Below are 21,026 nucleotides of genomic sequence, written 5' to 3'. Positions count from 1 at the left end.
TCTGTTCCTGCAGTGCCACAAGATATCACGATAGAGCTCGCTCTCAGGAGAGGTCCTGGGTTGTGGCCGTCATGATGATTCTGACTGTGCCAGCAAGCGCCCGCGGAACTCCAAGAAACCCCATAACTAGCAAAGCGAATATGTTGTGGTGTGTTTTTTTTTTTTTTTTTTCTTCAGTATGTGATCGGTATGTGGTGATTTTTGCTCAGTGGAAAAACCATTGCAGCAGACGCAGAGCTTATGACTGAAGAACGGGACCTGTAGTAGCAGGACGGGGGTTTGCTTTCTCTCTTATGGTGTTAATCTTTCTCCTCCTTGTATGGCAGGTTGAAAGAGTTTAAGGCTGCGCTGCTGGGGGCCTTCAAATCTGCCCGCGCCCAGAGCATCGGCCTGCAGAGCCTGATGGAAGCCATCAACCGGGACAACCAGGCTCCCTTCTCCCCAGCGGAGGTGCAGGTGGCCCTGGGCCATATGCAAGACCAGAACCAGATCATGCTGTCCGATGAAATTGTCTTCTTAATCTGAACTGCCACAGGCTAAATCTTTTTTTTTTTTTTGCCTTTCTAGGACTTTATTCCTTTTCTGTCTGTACAGTATTTCTACACAGTGGCGCAGGACAGCCTGGGATTGTCTGCTAAGAGTATGAAAGGTCCTCTTTGCTTTATGCTTGAGGGGGGAACGAGAACTTTACTGACAGGCCACCATGGCTTCTTAGCCCAAGGGAAAGCTACAGGAGTTCAGTCCCAGGCAGTACTGAATTTCTTCAGTCACCTAAAGGAGATCTTCCGTCCCCCTTCCCTTTTTTTTTTTTTTAAATATCCCTAGGAAAAGACTGTTTTGGCTCTCCATTAAGAAAATAGAGGGTAAACAAGGTGGTACACATAACACACACAGAAAACTAGGAATGCCATACAAATACTGCCAGTTTAGTTCAAATAAATAATAAATAAATAAAATCTGTTATCAAACCTGCTGCATTCTTTGAAAATACTGACGAGATTTTAGTGGATCAAAAATGGCTCTTTGAGACCAAGAAAAGTTTGTAGAGGTTAGCTGTTTCCACTAGCTTCCTTTTAGAGGTTTTTGGAAGAGGGAAATCTCCAGTTACATGTCATGCTTATCCCCAAAAGCGGAGAAGATCTGTGTCCAACTGGAATGCATTTGGCCCGTCACTGAGCTTCCACTCTGGAGAGCTTTTTCTAAAACTGTAAAGTTTGTGGGGGTGTTTTATTTAATTTCTTGGAGTATTTTTAGCCTAGTTTTTTCATTTGTGATTCCCATGTATTGCCTGTCCCCTGTGATGTCTGAGAGTTGCCTTTTAGTTGTGTTTTGAGTTCTGGTTTGGAGCTCCAGTGGGCAGGGAATACTTGAAGTCTGCTCCATCTTGAGTGGTTTTTGAGACTTTTCCAGCATTTCCCAGGAAGATAGGTCGGTAGAAGGCCTGTAAGTCTGCCTACAGGAGAAGTGGGAGGTTGCTGGAGGTTTAAAACCAGCCCTTCACTACTGGGGACTCCCATTTGGAGGAGAAGGCCCAGTCCCAGGACGCAGTTGCTGGTGATCCTACCTGTATGCGGTGTTGCCTCTGTATTGTATGTTACGGAAACCAATGTGAGGTGCATTTGAGGCAGACAGAGGAAAAACTTCCACATAAGCCCAGGAAAGTGACATTTTCTTTAATGGGTTGAGTGTTTGATAGAATATTTGTTGAAGAAATCTGTATATTCCTGTCTGAATGCTGCTAGATAGTTTGCTGGAGCCTTGACTGTAGCTAGGCTTTGCCTTTATAAATTGTTGTTGGTGCGACTTTTTATCAGTGTCTTGGAGCTGCTGTGGCGAACATCTTAACAGAGAAGTTTTAAGATCTTGTCTTGACCTTTTTTTTTTTTTTTGTTTACACTTTTTTTTTTTTTCCCCTTCGGCCAGACCCTCTTTCCTTAAGCACAGAGCCTGAGACTGCCATACATACAGGTAAAGTGCAGTACATAGCATCTCTGCCTGGAAGATCAAGAGTATGGAAACCGTCCTCTGAGCAGAGGGTTTTCAGAGTTACTTGGGTGCAGATTTGCTCGCTTTATCCATCCATGCAGTGAAGTTGTGAATCTGGTTGGACAGGAGGGACCTAGTCTAGTGGTTCCTGGGTAAGGTGGTGCACTGCCACATGGAGGGATCTGGGCTTTTAGCTGTGGTGGCCGCATGTGCAGTACCTGGGGTGGAGCTCATGATTGTGCGGTGATTTGACTTGGGGGCTTGACATGGGGGCCTGTGATTAAAGGATTCTGCAAGGAGCTGAAGATTATTGCTGTAATAGCTGGGGAGATAGGGGAGGATCCCCAAGTAGTTGCAATTAATGATCATGGTGCTGGATCCCAGCCCCAGTTCTGACAAAATGGAAGCCCTAAGGAGCAGAAGAAAACTACCAAGCCAAAAAAAAAAACAAAACAAATAAAGGAACAGGTAAGGGGCAAGGTTAAGGAAGGGTGGCTCAAAACATTTTTACTTGGGAGCTGTAAAACATCCTCCCTTTTAGAGGCATTAAATTCAGTGCATAACTTGCATCAGCTCTTGGTTTTGTGTTTGCATATGGTGGCCCTGCCAGTTTAATAGCTCTTTGGGCTAAGCTACTGGAGACTGTATGTACTAGGATGTTCTTCGTCAGATGCAGTTTAGCCTCTGGTTACTGAGCTCTGCTGACAGGTAGACCTTCAAAATCCTTCTCATCTGAGAGCTACCTACAGCCTTGCCCCTGCATTTCAGAGCTTTTTGGTTTTGTTTCTTCCATGTTTTCTAGCCCAGGTGTGTGCTTCTAATGTGACCACTCCAGATCATGCTCCCTGGTCCTCTTGAGTTTTCTCTGCTTCCTATACTGTGTATATACAGATGTCCAGTTTTGTAATGATCCATGTTTGGCAAAGGCTTTAGACCCTTGTAATGTTTTCTATGTAGAATACACAAATAAATGGACAAGTACATAATGTGCAGAAAGTTAGGATTGCATTTTACACTTTTCTGTTTTTAAATTGTGAAACAGGTTTTTGTGTAGAAGTAAAGTGAGCGTGTCTCAGCAGCTTGAAAACAAATGTTTGGAAGTATTTTGCACTGCAGCACTCATCAATAAAGACTGCTCAAAACTGGGCCAGGCGGAGGTTCATATCATGTTAAAAGGAGGGGGGTTGAAGTTTTTTGCTGATTTTTTTTTTCCTTTTCCTCTAGCTCTGCAGGTGCAGTGCTGATAACACTGTGCTGGTCTGCTTCTTTAGGCCTCCTGGCCCACGCTATGGAAGTTGATGGGGCCAGGGCTATAGAGGGAGGAGTCTGTGGGGGTTCCCCATGAACTAGCTGGGATGTCTGACCTTTTTGCCCAGTTACTTTGTGGGTGGGTGTAAATGAATGTCATCAGCATTAAACTTGAAGCGTAAGAAACCTAATGGAAAGGTAGCGAACTCTTAAAATTTGAGAATATAGGAACACTTGTGAACAAGAAGAGATGAAACATGAAGGGAGCAGGAGGGATGAAGCAGAAGCTGAAAATTTAGATTGGAGAATATTATAGTCAAAATAATTGAACAGTTGAGTGAGATGAGAAAACTGCTTTTGCTTTTTCAGGGCCATGAGCAGGGTGCCAAGTGCCCTTTTCAGCCCCAGTACAGCATGGCGAGACTTGTACCTAAATATACTGGCTCAAGGGACTGACCTGATGGGGTCAGCTGCAGCTCTGCTATGTAGTTTGATTCCTGATCTGGGCTCAGAGGCTGGGGATGCTGTGGAGGTAGCACTCAGAATCTGGGATGAGGCAGAAGGGAGTCCAAGCAATTACGGTAGGCAAGCGTGAATCTGGCTCAAGAAGGTATTGGCACTGATGTCTGGAGCAGACCTTTAGTTTGCTCTCTGGTGGCTGCAGGACAGTTGCAGGGATGGGGAGTGGAGCAAAATCAGTTGGGTAGGTGTGAATGAAGGCTCAAGCTGCTGTAACCAAATTTTGGGTGGGTTGGGTTTGAGCTGAAGATGTATAAAAAGGAGGAAGAAGTCACTACCCAAATAAAATAGAGGACCCAGTAGGTGTATTCTGTAGAGTTCTGGCTCATGTGTGCATACAATCAGGTGGATGCAATACAGTGCGCTCAGCTGAGCGCAGTTTACTACGTGGTTGGACGCGGGTTTTGAACACATGTCCACAACCCCTTATTCTATAAGGTGATAAGCGCTTCCAAAACATGCATCCAACCCCCCTCCCCTGTGAAACTAATAGCGCTCATCACATGCAAATGCATGTAGATGAGGCTTTTAGCAATTCTCTGATTTAAAAAAAAAAAAATGCACCCCATGCGCACATTTTTACCCTCAGAAATTGTCTGCCCAGAGCAGGCCAAAAAGTGTACAGAAAAGCAGAAAATACTGTTCTTCTGTACTTCTTCCAACTTAATATCATGGTGATATTAAGTCTGAGAAACAAAAAGGACATCCTTTAAAAAAAATAAATAAATAAATAAAAAATGTGCCAGCTTTCAGGTTAGGAAAACAGACACTCGTAAAAATTGAGCGTCTGTTTTCCTAACTGGCTGACAGTCTACCTTCTGGGCACCCACAGCTGAGGAGACGCTAGGGGTGCACAGTTTCCTTAGCGCCTCCTTTTTACTGCAGCACCCGATTTAAATATTAAATTGGGCATTCCTGAGAGGTTGATCGGTGTGCGTTGGGAGAGCGGGTGCTCAATCTTGAGTGCCTGTTTCCCCCGCACTGATATTGCATCGGCCTGAATATGTTTCACAAGTGTGTTCTGTCCATATCCCTGCTTGCAGATTGTTAAAATAGGGATTAGAGACTTGGGGGAAACAAAAGAACATAAGACATTTTTGCACTCTTGTTGCCTTATATCCAATGCTAGTTTAATGTTATTCAGCAGGTCCATAAATAAAACTAAATTAATAATAAATTAAACACTAAATGCCTGAAGTGGTTAAAAAGGTTTCACATTTCACTCACATTTGTGTGAAAACTAAAATTAGCAAGACATGGAAATAAATATAGAAACAGCATGAGGACAGATGAGGACCTTAAGGCATTGGAGTAGGTCCTGTTTAATTCCTGCTCCAATGTCTTATATTCCGGTTGCTTCTTGCTTTTCCCCTCCCTTTTTCACACCCGTGAATTCTCTGTGCTTCTGACAGGTTTTCTTGCATTCTAGAACTGCTTTTGTCTCTTCTACCTCCCCTGCTGGCAGGAAGGAAGGGGAGAGGAGGAAGAGAAAGGTGTAGCTGTTGGTTTCCCTCAGGTCTGTGCTTTGAGCTGTGAGCTGGCCCTTCTCTGGAAGTAACGCATGCAGACTCCTGCCTGGTTCTGTATGAAAGAAAACAATGCATGTGAGAGTAAGTATATGGATACCACTAGTGAACATCGTGTAACTCCTATCTTGCCACTTTCTGGCACAGAAGCTTTCTCCCTTGCAAATTTCCTGACCCTGCATTAGTGGCAGAACAGCTGGAAATAGTTTGGCCTGTGGAAGTTTTTCTCCTGCTGTACAGGACCGCAGTATGCATATCTGATTCTGGGTTAAAAACGTTCCTGCATGTAATATTCTGCACCGCCTTTGCTGTTCTCAGACTGGAGGACAGCCTGAAGAGGGGAAAGGCCGAGATGTGTGCAGTGATTAGATTAAGGTCACAGGTTCGCCCAGTGCCCATCCTGGATGATAACAGTAACAGTATCCTTATTTATTTTTCATTCCTGTTCGAACCCGGATCCGTCCAGATGAGTAGGTTTATGCATCTCTACCAGTAGATGGAGGCAGAGAACAAAACTTTGAGGCACTGCTACCGTATATAGCCTAGAGTGTCACCTGCAGTCTGTCTATTTCTCTGTTTCCAGCAATCTGGAGTTGTTTGAAGAAAAATATCAGATAACAAGAGGATTCCGCTTCCCGAAGTGTTAGGTTCCTTAAAGGGCCATCCCTCAGATGGCGTAGGGTGAGCGGGGGGTTGGTGATTCCTGTCTGGATTCGGCCCTTCTTGCCGGGGGGGATAGCCAGGGGACCTGGTTCCCTCACCCTCTGGGCCCTTTACTCCCTCGGTGGGTCTGACTCCTCAGCCTCCTATTTCCAGAAGCAGGGGAGCAGTTCTTCCCCCTTATTTGTGGCCTGTTGAAGCAACCAGACAGCTGTGGGAGCGTTTGTATCGGCATTGTTTATTTTTAGGCCTGACCGCCCTTACCTGTCGGCTCCCGCACAGCACGGCAAACTTTGCCGTGGCTGCAGTTTGAGGCAAGCTCACCTTGATGTGGCCTTGTTTTGTTCGAATGTGGGTCTGGACCCCTGGGGAGTGGCAAGAAGTTGCAGGCAGCAGGGATGGCTCTGGAGGCTCTGGGGGTGGGGGGAGTCAGAGGAGCCGGTGGCCATTTTGGCAGCACATGCTGAAGTGAAGGCTGCCATTTCTAAACCCCGGGACTCCCACACTCTTGCCCGTAGGAAAGGACCCTGCTGGTGGCAGGGGACAGGGATGGGCTCTTGAGGGAGCGGATCAGGACTCATCCTCCTTTGACCTGGAGGTGTTTTCCACGGGGTTCATACTTCTCCTTTATAAGGCTTATTTAGTCAGGAAGGAGTTGGGGCAAAGAGCCCTTTGCCTAGGAAGTCCCGGACAGCCAAAAAGGCTAGAGGCTGGTGGAGTCGGGAAGGTTCCTGTGTATGCTGGGTCTTGGAAGAGCCCTGGAGGAGGACTATTTGTTGGATAGCCTGGATGATCCTGATCAGCTTCAAGTGGATCTGGTGAGACCGGACAAAGACCCTGTTGGTGCCCTGGGAGATCCAAGGCAGGACCTGGATCGGGATCCATTAGATACTTTGGGGGATCTCATGCAGGATCCGGATGCTCAGGCCCCAGATGCAATTCCGGTCACGGACGGAGATGACCTGCGAGTGGTCCAGCTGTTCCGGAGGGAGGAACTGGGTCCATTGATTCCCCAGGTGCTGGAGGAGCTGGGGATTAAAGACGCCCAGGAAGACTCGGACAAGGAAAGGGTGAAACCCACACCTGGAGGGATTGCAGAGCCCCCTACCACTTTCCTGTTGCCGATGCAGGTGAAGAATTTGGTGGATCGGGAGTGGGAATCTCCCAAGGTGGGCCTGAAGGTCGTTAGGACTATGGGGAAACTATATCTCTTGCCGGAACAGACCTTGGAGTTGTGGAGAATTCCCAAGGTGGATGCGGCAATGTCGGAGATTACCAAAAAGACGACCATCCCGGTAGCAGGAGCAGCAGCACTCAACGATGTCCAGGATAGGAAGCTGGAGATCCTACTCAAGTCAGCTTTGACCCTTTGGGCAGCAGTGTGCAGAAGTCTGATGCAGAGAGCCTGTTTGTCCTGGGTGCACAAGGCACATAACATTTCAGGAATGGCATCTAACGCAGTGCAGGCAGCCCATTTATTTGGCTGATGCTCTGTATGACATGGTCCAGACTTCTGCCAGGCATATGGTCTCAGCAGTGGCAACGCGAAGGCTCCTGTGGCTGAAAAATTAGCGGACATGTAGTCTAAAGCCCAGCTGTCTAACCTCCCCTTCAGGGGGACGTTCCTCTTTGGGGAGGACTTGGAGCAGCTCATGAAACAGTTGGGAGAGTCGAAAGGTAATAAATTACCTGAGGACAGAAAGGGTCCTAGGAAGTCCTTCCGCCGTGAGCCATTTTCGAGAGGCTAAGAGATTTCAAGCATAGAGGATGCCTGCACCAGCATCACAGAAACAGAGTTTGGGCAGACAGCAGCCCTTTCGGATTCAGTGCAGATCCCAGAGGGGATGGTGGGTCCCAAGGAGGGAGCGGAAACAAAATTGGGCAGTGAAGGTGAGTTGGTAGCTTCCCTCTGATAGCTTCCAGGGAGAAGCATATCTCTTTTTACAAGGAGTGGACCAGAATCATGTCGGACTGGTGGGTCCTGGAGGAGATAAGAGATGGTTACACCTTAGAATTTTCTTGACTGCTCAGGGACACCTTTGTAGTCCTCCCGCTGCATCTCCCAGTGCAAACGGGAAGTCGTGTGGGCATAATATAGCACTTACAGTTTCTGCACGCCATTGTTCCTGTGCTACCTCAGGAGAGGGGGCAAGGCAGGTATTCCAAGTATTCCATGGTGCCAAAGAAAGAGGGGACTTTTTGACCCATTCTCGATCTGCAGGTGAACGCTGCCCTCCAGGTGCCACGTTTTTGGATGGAGATGCTGTGCACAGTAAATAGTGGTGGTGTGCAAAGGGGAGTTTCTAGCTTCCTTGGACTTGTCAGAGGCCTATCATCATATCCCCATTTGGCCCAAGCATCAGAGGTTTCTGAGATTCATGGTTCTGGGAAAACATTTCCAGTTTCAAGCTCTTCCCTTTGGGTTGGCAACAGTGCTGTGCCCATTCACAAAGATGATGGTGGTAGTGGCGGCAGCTCTCAGGGAGGAGGGTGTCCTGGTCCATCTGTACCTGGACGATTGGCAGATATGAGCTAAGTTAGAGGTAGAGTGTGATCGCTCAGTCCAGCGTGTACTTCAGCTTCTGGGGGCGTTGGGCTGGGTGATGAATCTCGCAGAGTGTCATCTGAAGCTGACCCAATTCTTGGAGTATCTGGGCGCATGTTTCGATACGTGGCTGGGGAAGGTGTTCCTGACTTCGGAGAGAGTCCTCAAGTTGTAGAGTTAGGTTCTTCGGTTGCTGAGCCTGCCGGTGCCCAAGATCTGGGATTGCCTGCAGGTTTTGGAGTGCATGGCTTCTATGCTGGATTTAGTACCATGGACTTTTGCTCACATGCGTACTCTGCAGGGGACTCTGTTATCCTGTTGGAATCCTCTGTCTGAGGAATTTCAGCTTCTTTTAACGTTGCCAGAGGATGCCAGGTTCAGTCTTTCATGGTGGCTGTCTCGGCACAATTTGGAGAAGGGAATGGATATGGAAATACCTGACTGGGTACTGGTGACCATGGATGCCAGCCTCTCTGGATGGGGGCGAATTGTCAAGGAAAATCAGCCCAGGGTCGGTGGAGGAGGCAGCTTGGTCGATCAATCGGCTGGAAACCAGGGCTGTGTGCAAGGCCTTGTTGGCGTTTCTTCCGCTTGTTAGGGACAAGTCAGTACAAGTATTCTTGGACAATGTGACGACAGTAGCGTACATCAAGCGTCAAGGCTGAATGAAAAGTTTTCTAGTGGCGCTGGAGATGCAGGAGCTGTTTGTGTGGGCGGAGAAACATCTGGTGAGACTAGCTACTCATGTGGCCAGAGTGGACAATGTACAGGCGGACTTCCTCAGCAGACAGCATCTGGATCCAGGGGAATGGGAGTTGTTGGTGGAAATCTTCGCCTTGCTGCAAGCAAGGTGGGGCAGACCGGTGATAGACCTCATGGCGACTCCAGCAAATGATATAATCAAAGTAATCAGAAGTGCACATAGTTTGGTATATGTTTGTGTTAAATCAAGGGGACCTAGTTTGCAGGGTCTCCAACTTTCTCTGTTTGCCCAAAGTTTATTGGGGTTTGTTAAGGTAGACATCTTGGCTTGGGTATAGGTCAACACTGAGGGGACCGCAGGTGTCACTCTGTTATGTAGCAGTGCCTCAAAGTTTTCTTCTCTGCCCCCATCTGCTTGTGGGATGTATAAACCCACTTGTCTGGACTGATCCGTGGTACTTTGGGAATAAAAATTAGCAGGTAAGAACCAATTTTCCTTTAAGTGTGAACAGTTATTCACATACAATATCCAAATTAAGAAATCAAGAAAGTAATAACATGTATTGAAATTGATCCCCACCAGTAGCCTCCACTCCATCCATGACCATTTACACCAAGAACTAGAGGAGGAGATACAACACTATGATGGTGCCATTATTAAATTCAAAATTTTACAAAATCATTTTTAAAATGTTTTCTTTCTGTGGTTGTGAGACACAAACTCTATGTTTACAGTATTATTCCAAGAGTAGATAACTTCAGAAAGTAATAGGCTTTCCTGATCTATGTAATGTTTTTTCATAGTGAGTGCAGCCCCACCCAGTAAAAAAGATGACAGAAGGCATGCAAGCATAACCGGCCAGGCTGAGACCACAGAATCATCAGCAGTCTCTTATATAAGCAATCAGTGAGAGCTGTTGCAGGCTTGTGACCTGAGTAATACATCAAAAGGATCCAAAGTCCATGACGGACGTACAGGGGCACCTGTCTGACCATGATGACTACACGATTGGCCCTTGGCATTAGATCAGGGTGCTGCCCTTGGAAAGGGAGGGAGGTAAAAAGAATTAGCTCAGTGGGACACTGTCTTACATGAGGGAGAGTGGTACTATGCAAATAATACATGGCAGCATTCAGTAAAGCTCTTCAAAACGAGCATTTCCCATGTGATGGCTGCCCTGTTCTAGCAACCTCTTAAATCGGCTAGTGCTTTAAGTGTGATGCATCTCCCCAAGAAGGATCCCTTTTCTGTCACTAAGAATCCTTGGAGCTGGTTCTGGGTGGGAGAGAATACTTTAACCTAAGCTGAACTTGTGGAATGAAGAGAGTGGTTATACTATAGGAAAGCAGAAGCTGTCAGTTACTATTCAGTGGAACATATGGGAGTGTGGTATCTTGAACAGCCAGTAGATGGCATCCCATTTGGTAAAATTACACTCTGCATTTGCACTGTGTACATATGGGAAAAGTGATTCATGTTTTGTATGGGGAATGTCTCTTAAGAAAGATGGGAAGAGAAGTCCTGTAGAGCAGCAATTCTCAACTGGGGTGTTGCCACACACCAGCAGGTGTCGAAGACCGGAGCCGCTAGCCACCGCTGGTGGGGTCAAAGACCAGAACTGCTGACCTCTGCTAGAAGCCAGGCTGGCAGGGCTGAAGACCCGAAGATTGCTGCTGATGGCTCCCACCCAAGATCAGAGTCGCTGCTGCCTGAGACCAGGCCGGCGGGGCTGAAGACGAGCTGTTCAGCTGGGTGCTGGTGTGTATGTGTGGTGTGAGAGTATTTGAGATTGTAAGGGTGCTTTTGTGTGCGTGTGATGTGTATGTGAGACAGGGAGGGTGCTACTGAATGTGTGTGTGGTGTGTATGTGAGACAGGGGAGGGTGCTACTGAATGTGTGTGTGGTGTGTATGTGAGACTGGGAGGGTGCTACTGAATGTGTGTGTGGTGTGTATGTGAGACTGGGAGGGTGCTACTGAATGTGTGTGTGGTGTGTATGTGAGACTGGGAGGGTGCTACTGAATGTGTGTGTGGTGTGTATGTGAGACTGGGAGGGTGCTACTGAATGTGTGTGTGGTGTGTATGAGAGACTGGGAGGGTGCTACTGAATGTGTGTGTGGTGTGTATGTGAGACTGGGAGGGTGCTACTGAATGTGTGTGTGGTGTGTATGTGAGACTGGGAGGGTGCTACTGAATGTGTGTGTGGTGTGTATGTGAGACTGGGAGGGTGCTACTGAATGTGTGTGTGGTGTGTATGTGAGACTGGGAGGGTGCTCCTGTGTGTGTGTGTGTGAGAGACTGGGAGGGTGCTCCTGTGTGTGTGTGTGTGTGTGTGTGTGAGTGAGAGACTGGGAGGGTGCTCATGTGTGTGGGTGGGTGGGTGGAGTGTATGTGAGACTAGGAGGGTGCTCCTGTGTGTGTGTGTGAGAGAGAGACTGGGAAGGGTGCTCCTGTGGGTGGTGTGTGTGAGACAGTGGAGGATACTCCTGTGTGTGTGTGAGACAGTGGAGGGTGCTCGTGGTGAGAGTGGATGGTGTGTGTGAGACAGTGGAGGGTGCTGGTGTGTGTGTGAGATATTGGAGGGTGCTTCTGTGTGTATGGTGTGTATGTGAGACAGTGGAGGGTGCCTCAGTGTGTGTGAGACAGTAGAGGGTGCTTCTGTGTGTGTGTGTGTGGTGTGTGAGAGACAGTGGAAGGTGCTTGTGTGTGTCTGTGTGTGGTGTGTGAGACAGTGGAGGGTGCTTGTGTGTGTCTGTGTGTGGTGTGTGAGAGACAGTGGAGGGTGCTTCTGTGTGTATGTGTGTGTGTGTGTGTGTGGTGTGTGAGAAACAGTGGAGGTTACTCCTGTGTGTGTGTGTGTGACAGTGAAGGGTGCTTCTATGTGTGTGTGAGACAGTGAAGGGTGCTTCTATGTGTGTGGTGTGTGTATGAGAGACAGTGGAGGGTACTCCTGTGTGTGGGTGTGTGGTGTGTGTATGAGAGACAGTGGAGGGTACTCCTGTGTGTGTGTGTGGTATGTGTGAGAGACAGTGGAGGGTGCTTCTGTGTATGTGTGTGACAGTGAAGGGTGCTTCTATGTGTGTGAGAAACAGGAGGGTGCTCCTGTGTGTGTGGTGTGTGTGTGGGACAGGAGGGTGCTCTTGTGTGTGTGTGTGGTGTATATGTGGGACAGGAGGATGCTCGTGTGTGTGTGTGTGGTGTGTGTGTGTGTGTGTGGGGGGGGGGGGGGGGGTGTATGTGAGAGAGAAGAGACTGGTTGTGTCCCTAAGGAAGAGGACCTTGAGGACAGCTTCAGCAAATACTGCTGCTTCTGGTGTCGCCCTGCAAGGGAAAGGAGTAGGAGAACTGCTGGAGAGGGTAAGTAAACGTGGCTTTTTAAGTTCAGTTTTCTTGATTGCCATTTTAATTATTAGGTATTATGTGATGTCTCTGCTGTTTTGAAATATTTTATTGATGTTTGGATAATTTTTAAGAGTTTTTAATTGTTAGATATTCGGTTCACCAGCTGTTTTGAAACATATTCATATAGGAGTAAACATTTAAAGGCCCACATGTGGTTCCCGGCGCGCACACGTTATTAAATTATATACCTGCACGCACATGCGAGCCCAATTTTGTATCAGCATGTGCATGTGCAGACGGGTGCCCACTCGCACATGCAGGGAGGGAGCTTTTTAAACTCACTTGCGGTGATGCGATTGGGCCTTTGTCTATTTCCCTCTCAGTCTGCTCCTATTAAGTAGAGTCGTAGCCTAGTGGTCAGAGCAATGGGCCCTGAACCAGGGAAGCCAGGGTTCAGTTCCCACTCAGGGACTGCTAAGGCAAATTACCTCTCCTATTAAGGAGCAGACTGGGCAGGAACTTCCCTATCCCCCTTAACTTCCCTTCCTCCCTTTTCCCCTCTCCACCCCCGGACCCTAAACCCTCCCAGCTACCCTATATTTTTATCAAAACTTACCTACTCCTTTGAGCAACGCAAAATGGCGCTGTTCCAGCTGGGCCCCTGCCCCGCCCATTTTCCACATCCCGGCACTTCTGCACATAACAGCAGACACGCGTGTGGCCGGGCCGCTACAAAAATGTGTTCGGTGCGGCCACGCATGTATCTCTCAGTATTTGCGTGCACCAGGTTTTGAAAATTTTACCCAATAGTTTTACAATTATTTCTGTGTGAGAATATATAACAACTTGGCTTTTTCTGTTTCCTAATTGGAGGTATATTGGTGTTTAGGGCCTCCTTTAATATTTGTAGTGTTGCCATTTTACAGGTAGGGTTGTTCCATTTGAGTGCATTCCATAATGCAGGTGTAACTTTGTGCGGATTAGTTTGTGTGCATTATTGCAGATCCTGGGACTATGTTAGCTGCTATATTTCTGTTTCCATTTCTCCAGTTTTGCACTGCATTCAGAGAGGCATTTTTGGGTTTCCATTCCAGTTTGTCTCCATATTTGTAATTTGTGGTCTTTCTGTACTTGATGAAGGTCGACCTTGTGTGTATGACTGAGGTAAGGTATTTAACCAGCATGTAGGTTAGTAAAATACCTCACCTTATTTGTTGTGTTTTCTCAATAGGACATGCATTGGTGGTGAGGGACTGCCTCTTCAAGGGGCAAATAGGGTTTTCTCAAGGGGAAGCAACCATGGGCCCAAGCTGAATCCCGGAAGTGGAGGAGAGTCTGGAGCTCCCACAGTGGCTGGGAGACCATGGAGTGAAGGATCCTCAGAAGGCTGAGAGCCAGGGACACTAGGAAAGTCCCTTGCTCGTGTATCGAGAAGAAACTTCTGAAAGATTACAGAGTTTCTGTTGTCCAGTGAGTGAGTACTGATGCACCTAATGTGGTATATTTTATGCTTAGACTGTGAGAACCATGGTCTTCTAAGAGAAGGGAGGAACTTTGTCTGAAGTGAGAGGAGGGGAGAGTTGGGAAGATTTTTGTAAGTTTTCCTAATGAAGGGGAAGGTGTATATAATGAGGAGCCAGCACATTACCCTCTCTTGCTTTCCTGAAACTGCTGCAACCTAGCTGTGCAAGCCTATGCACCCTGATTCAGTCAGTGGCTTTCACTTTGTTACATATTCTGACTGCTGCTGTCACCAGAAAAACAAGTTTTGTTGACAGGTATTTTTGGACTGAGTCCCTATTTCATTTATTGGGACAACCAGGAGAGCAGTCAGAGGCTGGGCCCTAGAGGGAATTCTTATTCGGTGAGCTTCATGCAGCTCAGAAAGTTTTAGCCGTGTTTCCTTCAGGGCCCAATCCTCCACACCATCTGTTCGATTCAAATTCTTTTGAACCCTACCCTGAGACTGGAATTTGGCTCACTCAAGCACCAGGCCCTCTCACATATTCTGTGCCCCTTCTGGGAGGGTTTGCACAATAGCCAGAGCCATACAGAAGCGGTAACTTGAATGCTTGCTCTCTTTAAAGGGGCTGATGTAATAAGAGGCGCTAGCATTAGCACAGGTTTTTACTCCTGTTTTAGCTCACATGTTGCAGGACTAAGTTAACTGTTATGGAATGGATATTAATCCCTAAAAAATATGTGCTAAAACAGGCATAAAGCCCGTGCTGCGATTAGCGCGGCTGCATGCAAATCCCATGTAAAAGATGGCATTCGCTATTCCCCACCAATGCAGGGAGGTGCATTAATGGGCAGACAGCTTAAAGAATATTTCCTTATCACTGGAAATTTAACTCCTGGGTCAGAGCAGGAGTAAAACTTAACTCATTTTTCTGGTGGCCACATTATACTATTGCTATGCCCAGTGTGGTAGTGTCTAGCCGCTTCTACCACATTGGGCACAGCAATAGAATAATTTTGGCCACCAGAAATGTGAGTTTACTCCTCCTTGGAGCCAGGAATCTTATATCCGGTGCTCTCTGGCAGGGCTCCTGCAGTTGCATAGTTCACCGGCACCATGCATCCAACTTTTTTGTATTGCTTATCTGAAGATGCCCATCCCAGGGAGCTTTATACTTTTGTTCAGCTGTAAGTACCCGCTCCAAAGAGCAATTCTTGTATCCAGGACCCTTTTGGCAGAGAATGGCAATTAAAATCGAAGCATGAACTCTCTGGGGAAGGTGGCTGGTGCTGGGTGGGGGGCACCAACAGTCCACACTTCAGCACTACATGTGCATGTGCTGTTCAGGAAAACAAACAAAACCTGTGAGTGGTGCCTTCCTCAGAGAGTTTGCATTGGAAATGTAGCTCCTGAGACTGAAGAGGAATAAACTCACATTTCTGGTGGTAAATGTCTATTGTGCTCAGTGTGTAACCACACCTCAGACCTAGGAGGATTTACAGTTCCAATACAAGTTCTCTGGGGTGGGCACTTACAGCTTAGCAGTACTTCAAAGTTGGAATCATAATACCGACTGAATACCATTCCGCCGCAGGTGCCTTCCCTATAGAGCTGATAGTTTGTTCAGCTTTTGGTGCAAGCCCCAGAGAGCTTACATCTTCTTTGGTCCGAGGTGACGTGCGGTCACATTTCTGGTGGCCAAAGTTATTCTGTTGCTGTGCACAGTCTTGTAGAAAAATATTACCACGTGAGCAAAGCAAATAGAATATCATGGCCACAGAAATGTGAGTTTACTTTTGCTCCACCTCATGGTCCACTTAAGTGCATTAAATCAGGAGTACGGAGGTAAGCACTTGGAGTATGACCAAAATGGACTTGCATACAAGATTGTACCCAAGTTGGGATGCCCAATGCCAATCTCGCATGCAAGCTCACTATGGTCATCACTCTCCTTCCAACTTCAAGCACTTATTTCTTTATTCTTGTTTTAAAGCACTGTTCTCCATTAGCGTACATTTTTCAAGGTAACTCACATTTTAGTGTGCTTTGTTTTTTCACTGAATGCACTTTTTAAACCCCTGTTTGATTTTTGTATCCCACTAGCTTCCTTTTTTTTTTGTGTGTGCGTTAAATAAAACCCATGCCAAAATTAAACTCCAGTTTTAGTGTAGGTTTTATTACATCGGTCCCTTTGTGTCTGCTCTGCTGAAGAGTAACAGAGGTGTCGTCCTGATGCTACTGTCCTTTTTCTGTGAGCTGACAGTCAGAGCGATGCCTTCTGCAGCAAGGCTCCCTGTGCCTCCGTGTCTTTGCTCTTGCTGCTATTCCCGTGTCCATGCGGCTTGTTGGCAGTTGTGAATCTGCTTGACTTGTTGTTCTGCATTACCCTGCAAAAGGTGCCCCTCCCCCCCCCCCCCCCCCCCAGCGGAGTATGGCTTGTGGTTGCCCGCTGATTTGTAGTTCAACTTTCTCGTGGTGGAGGCAAAATGCAAATACATGGCGCGTCCGGTTACTTCTAGAAATGTCTGGATTATTGTCACAAAAGGGGCACGGATTGTAAAAGCAAACCCACTTTGGTTCTGAGGGTAGGTTACGCACCTTAATTTGAGTGTGACGTGTACGTCTAGTCTGGCGTGACACAGGTGCACCCAACAGTGACCATCATTTTCTCCAAGGTATGGGTGCAGGTGTCTGCCTTTTTCTTCAGCACATAGATTTGCTGCTCAATGGGAGCGGAGTTGAAACGATTGCCAAGGCCAACACAATAGTCAGTCTTGCACTGGGCCTGGAAGACGACAGATGGGAATCTCAAGTTGTCGCTGTCCTTTCTGTAAACATACAAAAGAGAGGTTAGGAAATAAATACCCATCAGCTTAGAGGAGGAGCACGATTATGAGGTATTTGTATAAAACATGTGGAAAAAGGTGCATGGTGCTGGAAGAAAGTGTAAACTACAGTTTCTGCCTCCAATGTACTTTTAAGCCTCTAGTGTAGCTTGTTGTCAGAATGTTCACTGGATCATCTGGAGCAGGTAAGTTTGGACCCTGCTCCTGCCAAATATATATATAATTTTTTTCTTGTTATGGGATGGGGGAAAGTGTACAGTGGCAGCATTATATAATAAAGAACTGGGGTAGAGGAGGGGCTGGAACTTTTTTTTTTAAATTTAAGAGAGGATTAAGGGGTCGGGGGGGGGGGGGGGGGGGGTTCATAGCCTGACAAGGCCATATATCGATTTTTGGGATGGAAGAGAAAAGGAATGGGCCCTAGGTTCTGTATCTCTATCTATATAATTAATTTTTTTTCTATTTACCATGCTTCTAAACTGGATATCTTTTGAAAAAAAGACATCTGAACCCATATGGTATTAGGCCTATTGTAAGGTACATTGGGTGTTGGCTTAGTCCTCAGAAAGCCATTAGTAAACAAATTACAATATTGTAATTCTACCATGCCAAAACAGCACTAAGTGCCAGCACTCAAACAGTAACAACCCTACCTCTGAAAAGGCAACACTACAAATATACCAGGCCCTAAAATACCAACACACCTATTAGGAAAACAGATCAAGCCAGGCTGCTATAGATCCCTAAACAGAAACTACACACTACTGCCCGGACAGTGTATCTCATTACATATAACCAAAAACACCTCTCCAACTGACTTGGGAATTAATTTATTTATAATATACAACCAGACCTCATATGTTATGTAGGAGAGTCTTCAAAATCTTACACGATTACTCTCACTAAGAAATTACCACATGTTATATATTCATCTGTGGTTCCTCTATTCTTATAATCATCGGTCTTGGTTGCACTTTTTTAAAAATTTATATAGTGAATGCCACTTATCTTTTATGTTGAGTGACCGAAACGCTGGAGGAGTGATCGTGTGCCCTTTAATGCTTCATCAGGGGCAATGTTTCAACTTTTGTTTGCTTTTCTGTGCTGACAGTTTTGGGAAACGCTGAACGGAACGGGTGACAGCACAGAAAAGCAAACAAAAGTTGAAACATTGCCCCTGACGAAGCATTAAAGGGCACAAGATCACTCCTCCAGCGTTTCGGTCCCTCAACATAAAAGATAAGTGGCATTCACTATATAAATTTTAAAAAACGTGCAACCAAGACCGATGATTATAAGAATAGAGGAACCACAGATGAATATATAACATGTGGTAATTTCTTAGTGAGAGTAATCGTGCAAGATTTTGAAGACTCTCTTACATAACATATGAGGTCTGGTTGTATATTATAAATAAATGAATTCCCAATTCATTTGGAGAGGAGTTTTTGGTTATAAGAAACTACACACTAGCAGATAGGGATGTGCAGCAGGGATGGATTCGTCCCATTCGGTATTCGTATTCGTCGGGACCCAAATCCGTTACATCCATTCTTGGGGGACCCCGATCCGTTCATTAGTTACATATGTATTCATTTCCCAAAAAATCTCCCATTCCAACCCTTTAAATTTAATTAACTACAACCCCCCACCCTCCTGACCCCCGCAAGAGTTGCCAAAAGTCCATGGTGGTCCAGCGGGGTTCTTGGAGCGATCTCCTACACTCGGGCTGCCAGTATTCAAAATGGCGCCGATAGTCTTTGCCCTTACTATGTCACAGGGGCTACCGGTGCCATTAGTTGACCCCTGTCACATGGTAGGAGCAATGGACAGCCGGCGCCATCTTGTGCTCCTACCATGTGACGGGGTCAACCAATGGCACCGGTAGCCCCTGTGACATAGTAAGGGCAAAGGCTATCGGTGCCATTTTGAATACTGGCAGCCGACGGCCTGAGTGCAGGATATGGCTCCAGGACCCCCGCTGGACCACCAGGGACTTTTGTCAAGTTCGGAGGGGGGGGGGTTTATTCGTTAGTGATACATTGTATTCGTGGGGGTTCGTCATACGTTTCGAGACCCCCACGAATACAACGAATATGGCACATACGTTGCGGATTGCCAATACGTTGCAAACGAATGATCACCCCTACTAGCAGAATACCTCTCCTCAATCACACATGCAGAACACAGACATACTCTCACCAAATACAAAATAGAGATACCATAAATTATAAATGGAAACGTGCAGACAAAATATTGAAGTGGAAACCGCAAACCACACTCTGTATGCAGTGCGACAATGGGGAAATAGAAAAAAATATTTCTCATAAAACAAAATCAAGAAATACAAAACAAATCATAACAGTTCTTACACAAAAAATTTCCAAAACAGCTGACACACAGAATTATATCCAATTAAACTCATGAGCATTTTTTTAAATTTCCCAAAATCCAATAGAATATTTTAAAACAGCAGACATACCAAGTAACACCCAATAATCAAACCAAAAATAAAAAGATAATTTTCCTGCTCTCCATACCTAGCAACTGTTGATTTCCAGTCACCTTGAGATTGTCATATAATAGTGGGGGGATGAAGGGGAGCAAAAACTTTCTCCTTTCTCTCACACACTCGCACCCCTACCCACACCCCCCCCTCTCTCTCTCTCTCTCTCTGAAATACACACACACACACACACACACACACACACTCTCCTTCTCTTCTTTCCATTCACACCCCTTCCATTCCTTCTGTCACTCTCTCCCTTTATGTCTTACTCTCAAACCATCTACCTTCCTCTTTTTGGATTCAAACCACAACTCCCCCCCCCCCCCCCCCCCCCATTTTTCTACTTCTACCGGCAGTATGACACCATTAGGAACAGTTGTGCGAGTTGTCTTGCTGGCAGGATGTGAGAACCCCCCCCAGCATGTCATTTTGAGCTGCTGCATGGGGTCAGTCCCTTTTTGCTGTCAGGGAGTGGAAAACCTGCCAGTGTCATTCTTTCACGCTGCCTACTGCCTGCTGCTGAAGGGTTTGCTTCTTGCTGGTGAGGAATAGGAACCCTGCCACCGTTGTTCTGCTGCATTGCGGGGTTTTCTTGTTGGTGGGGAGTGGGAACCCTGCCAGTGTCATTATTCCCTGCTGATGGGGTGTAGGAATGCTGTTGCCATTAAAATTTAAAAGGGACTGTGAGGTGGTCACTGCAGCAGCTTTTTTTGGGAGCCAGTTGTTGCAGATCCCACAATTTGGCCTCCTGAAGTGAAGCAGCCACTTCACCCTGCTTCATTATAGAACCACCAGTTCTCCGGCATAAGAGGTTGTAAACCAAACTCTAGGTAAAGAGCATAATAGGTAGTGTTACAGGAAGAAATGCCCAAAAAGTTATACAGGGGAATAACCAAATTTAGTATGTTGGTTAAGGTTAGAAGCAGGGGGAATAGAATATGGAAGACCAGCAATGTAATTACCATAAACGCAGGCTGCAGAAGAAGAAATAAGGGAAAAGACTTGTGCAGAGGCACCAGCAGTAGGGCAAGCATGAGGATGATAAAAACAAGTATGGTGCACTTGGCTGAGCGCACCGTTTAACATCTGTTTGGATGCGCGTTTTCGACCCAGTCCTATTACCCCTTATATTGTAAGGGGTGTAATAGTGCTTCAAACGTGCGGCCAAACCCCCCAAAACTAATAGCACTCATCACATGCAAATGCATGTTGATGAGCCTATTAGACAGTCACCTGGGATACTTTTGGTTTATTTTGGTCTAAATCTCCCTTCTACAGTATTCTGAGGGGTTATCTAGAGTAAGTGATTTTGCTAGTGTTGCTTTGCTGGGAAATTTTGTGGCAAAGCTTAGGAGAGGAGAGACTTAGGGTGGTGGTGGTAGTAAATTGATTGTGTGTATGTGATTCTTTAAAAAGAGAAATGCTAAGCTAATTTTCAGTGTCTTCCCCCCCCCCCCCCCCCCCACACACACACCCATCCCGAGCACATTCTTTCATTTATAGATTGTTATCCAAATTAAGAGGACAACAGGGATCCTTTTTCTCAATTCAATCAGGGATTTAGATAAAAGAAGGGCATAAGACAGCCCTTATCACAAAACAGTTATTGTCCCTTTCCAGGTAATTGCCAAACTAATATAAAATAAGAAAATTACTTCCTTACCTGCTAATTTTCGTTCCT

General features: G+C 46.4%; 1 protein-coding gene across 1 annotated transcript in view; it reads left to right on the top strand.

Moving 5' to 3' along the window:
• Window positions 1–3,133, top strand: part of LOC115088139 (DNA replication licensing factor MCM3-like) — an 86,937-nt gene extending 83,804 nt beyond the window's left edge. Inside the window, exon 17 of the mRNA XM_029596116.1 lies at window positions 327–3,133. Within this exon, the coding sequence (XP_029451976.1) occupies window positions 327–525 (199 nt within the window). The 3' untranslated portion in view covers window positions 526–3,133. The remainder of the gene's footprint in view (window positions 1–326) is intronic.
• The last annotated feature ends 17,893 nt before the right edge of the window (window positions 3,134–21,026 follow it).

Source organism: Rhinatrema bivittatum, chromosome 3 (assembly GCF_901001135.1).
Source record: "Rhinatrema bivittatum chromosome 3, aRhiBiv1.1, whole genome shotgun sequence".
Classification (NCBI taxonomy): Eukaryota; Metazoa; Chordata; class Amphibia; order Gymnophiona; family Rhinatrematidae; genus Rhinatrema; species Rhinatrema bivittatum.
Note: the sequence above shows the minus strand (reverse complement) of the source record. Positions and strands in the feature narration are given on the sequence as shown.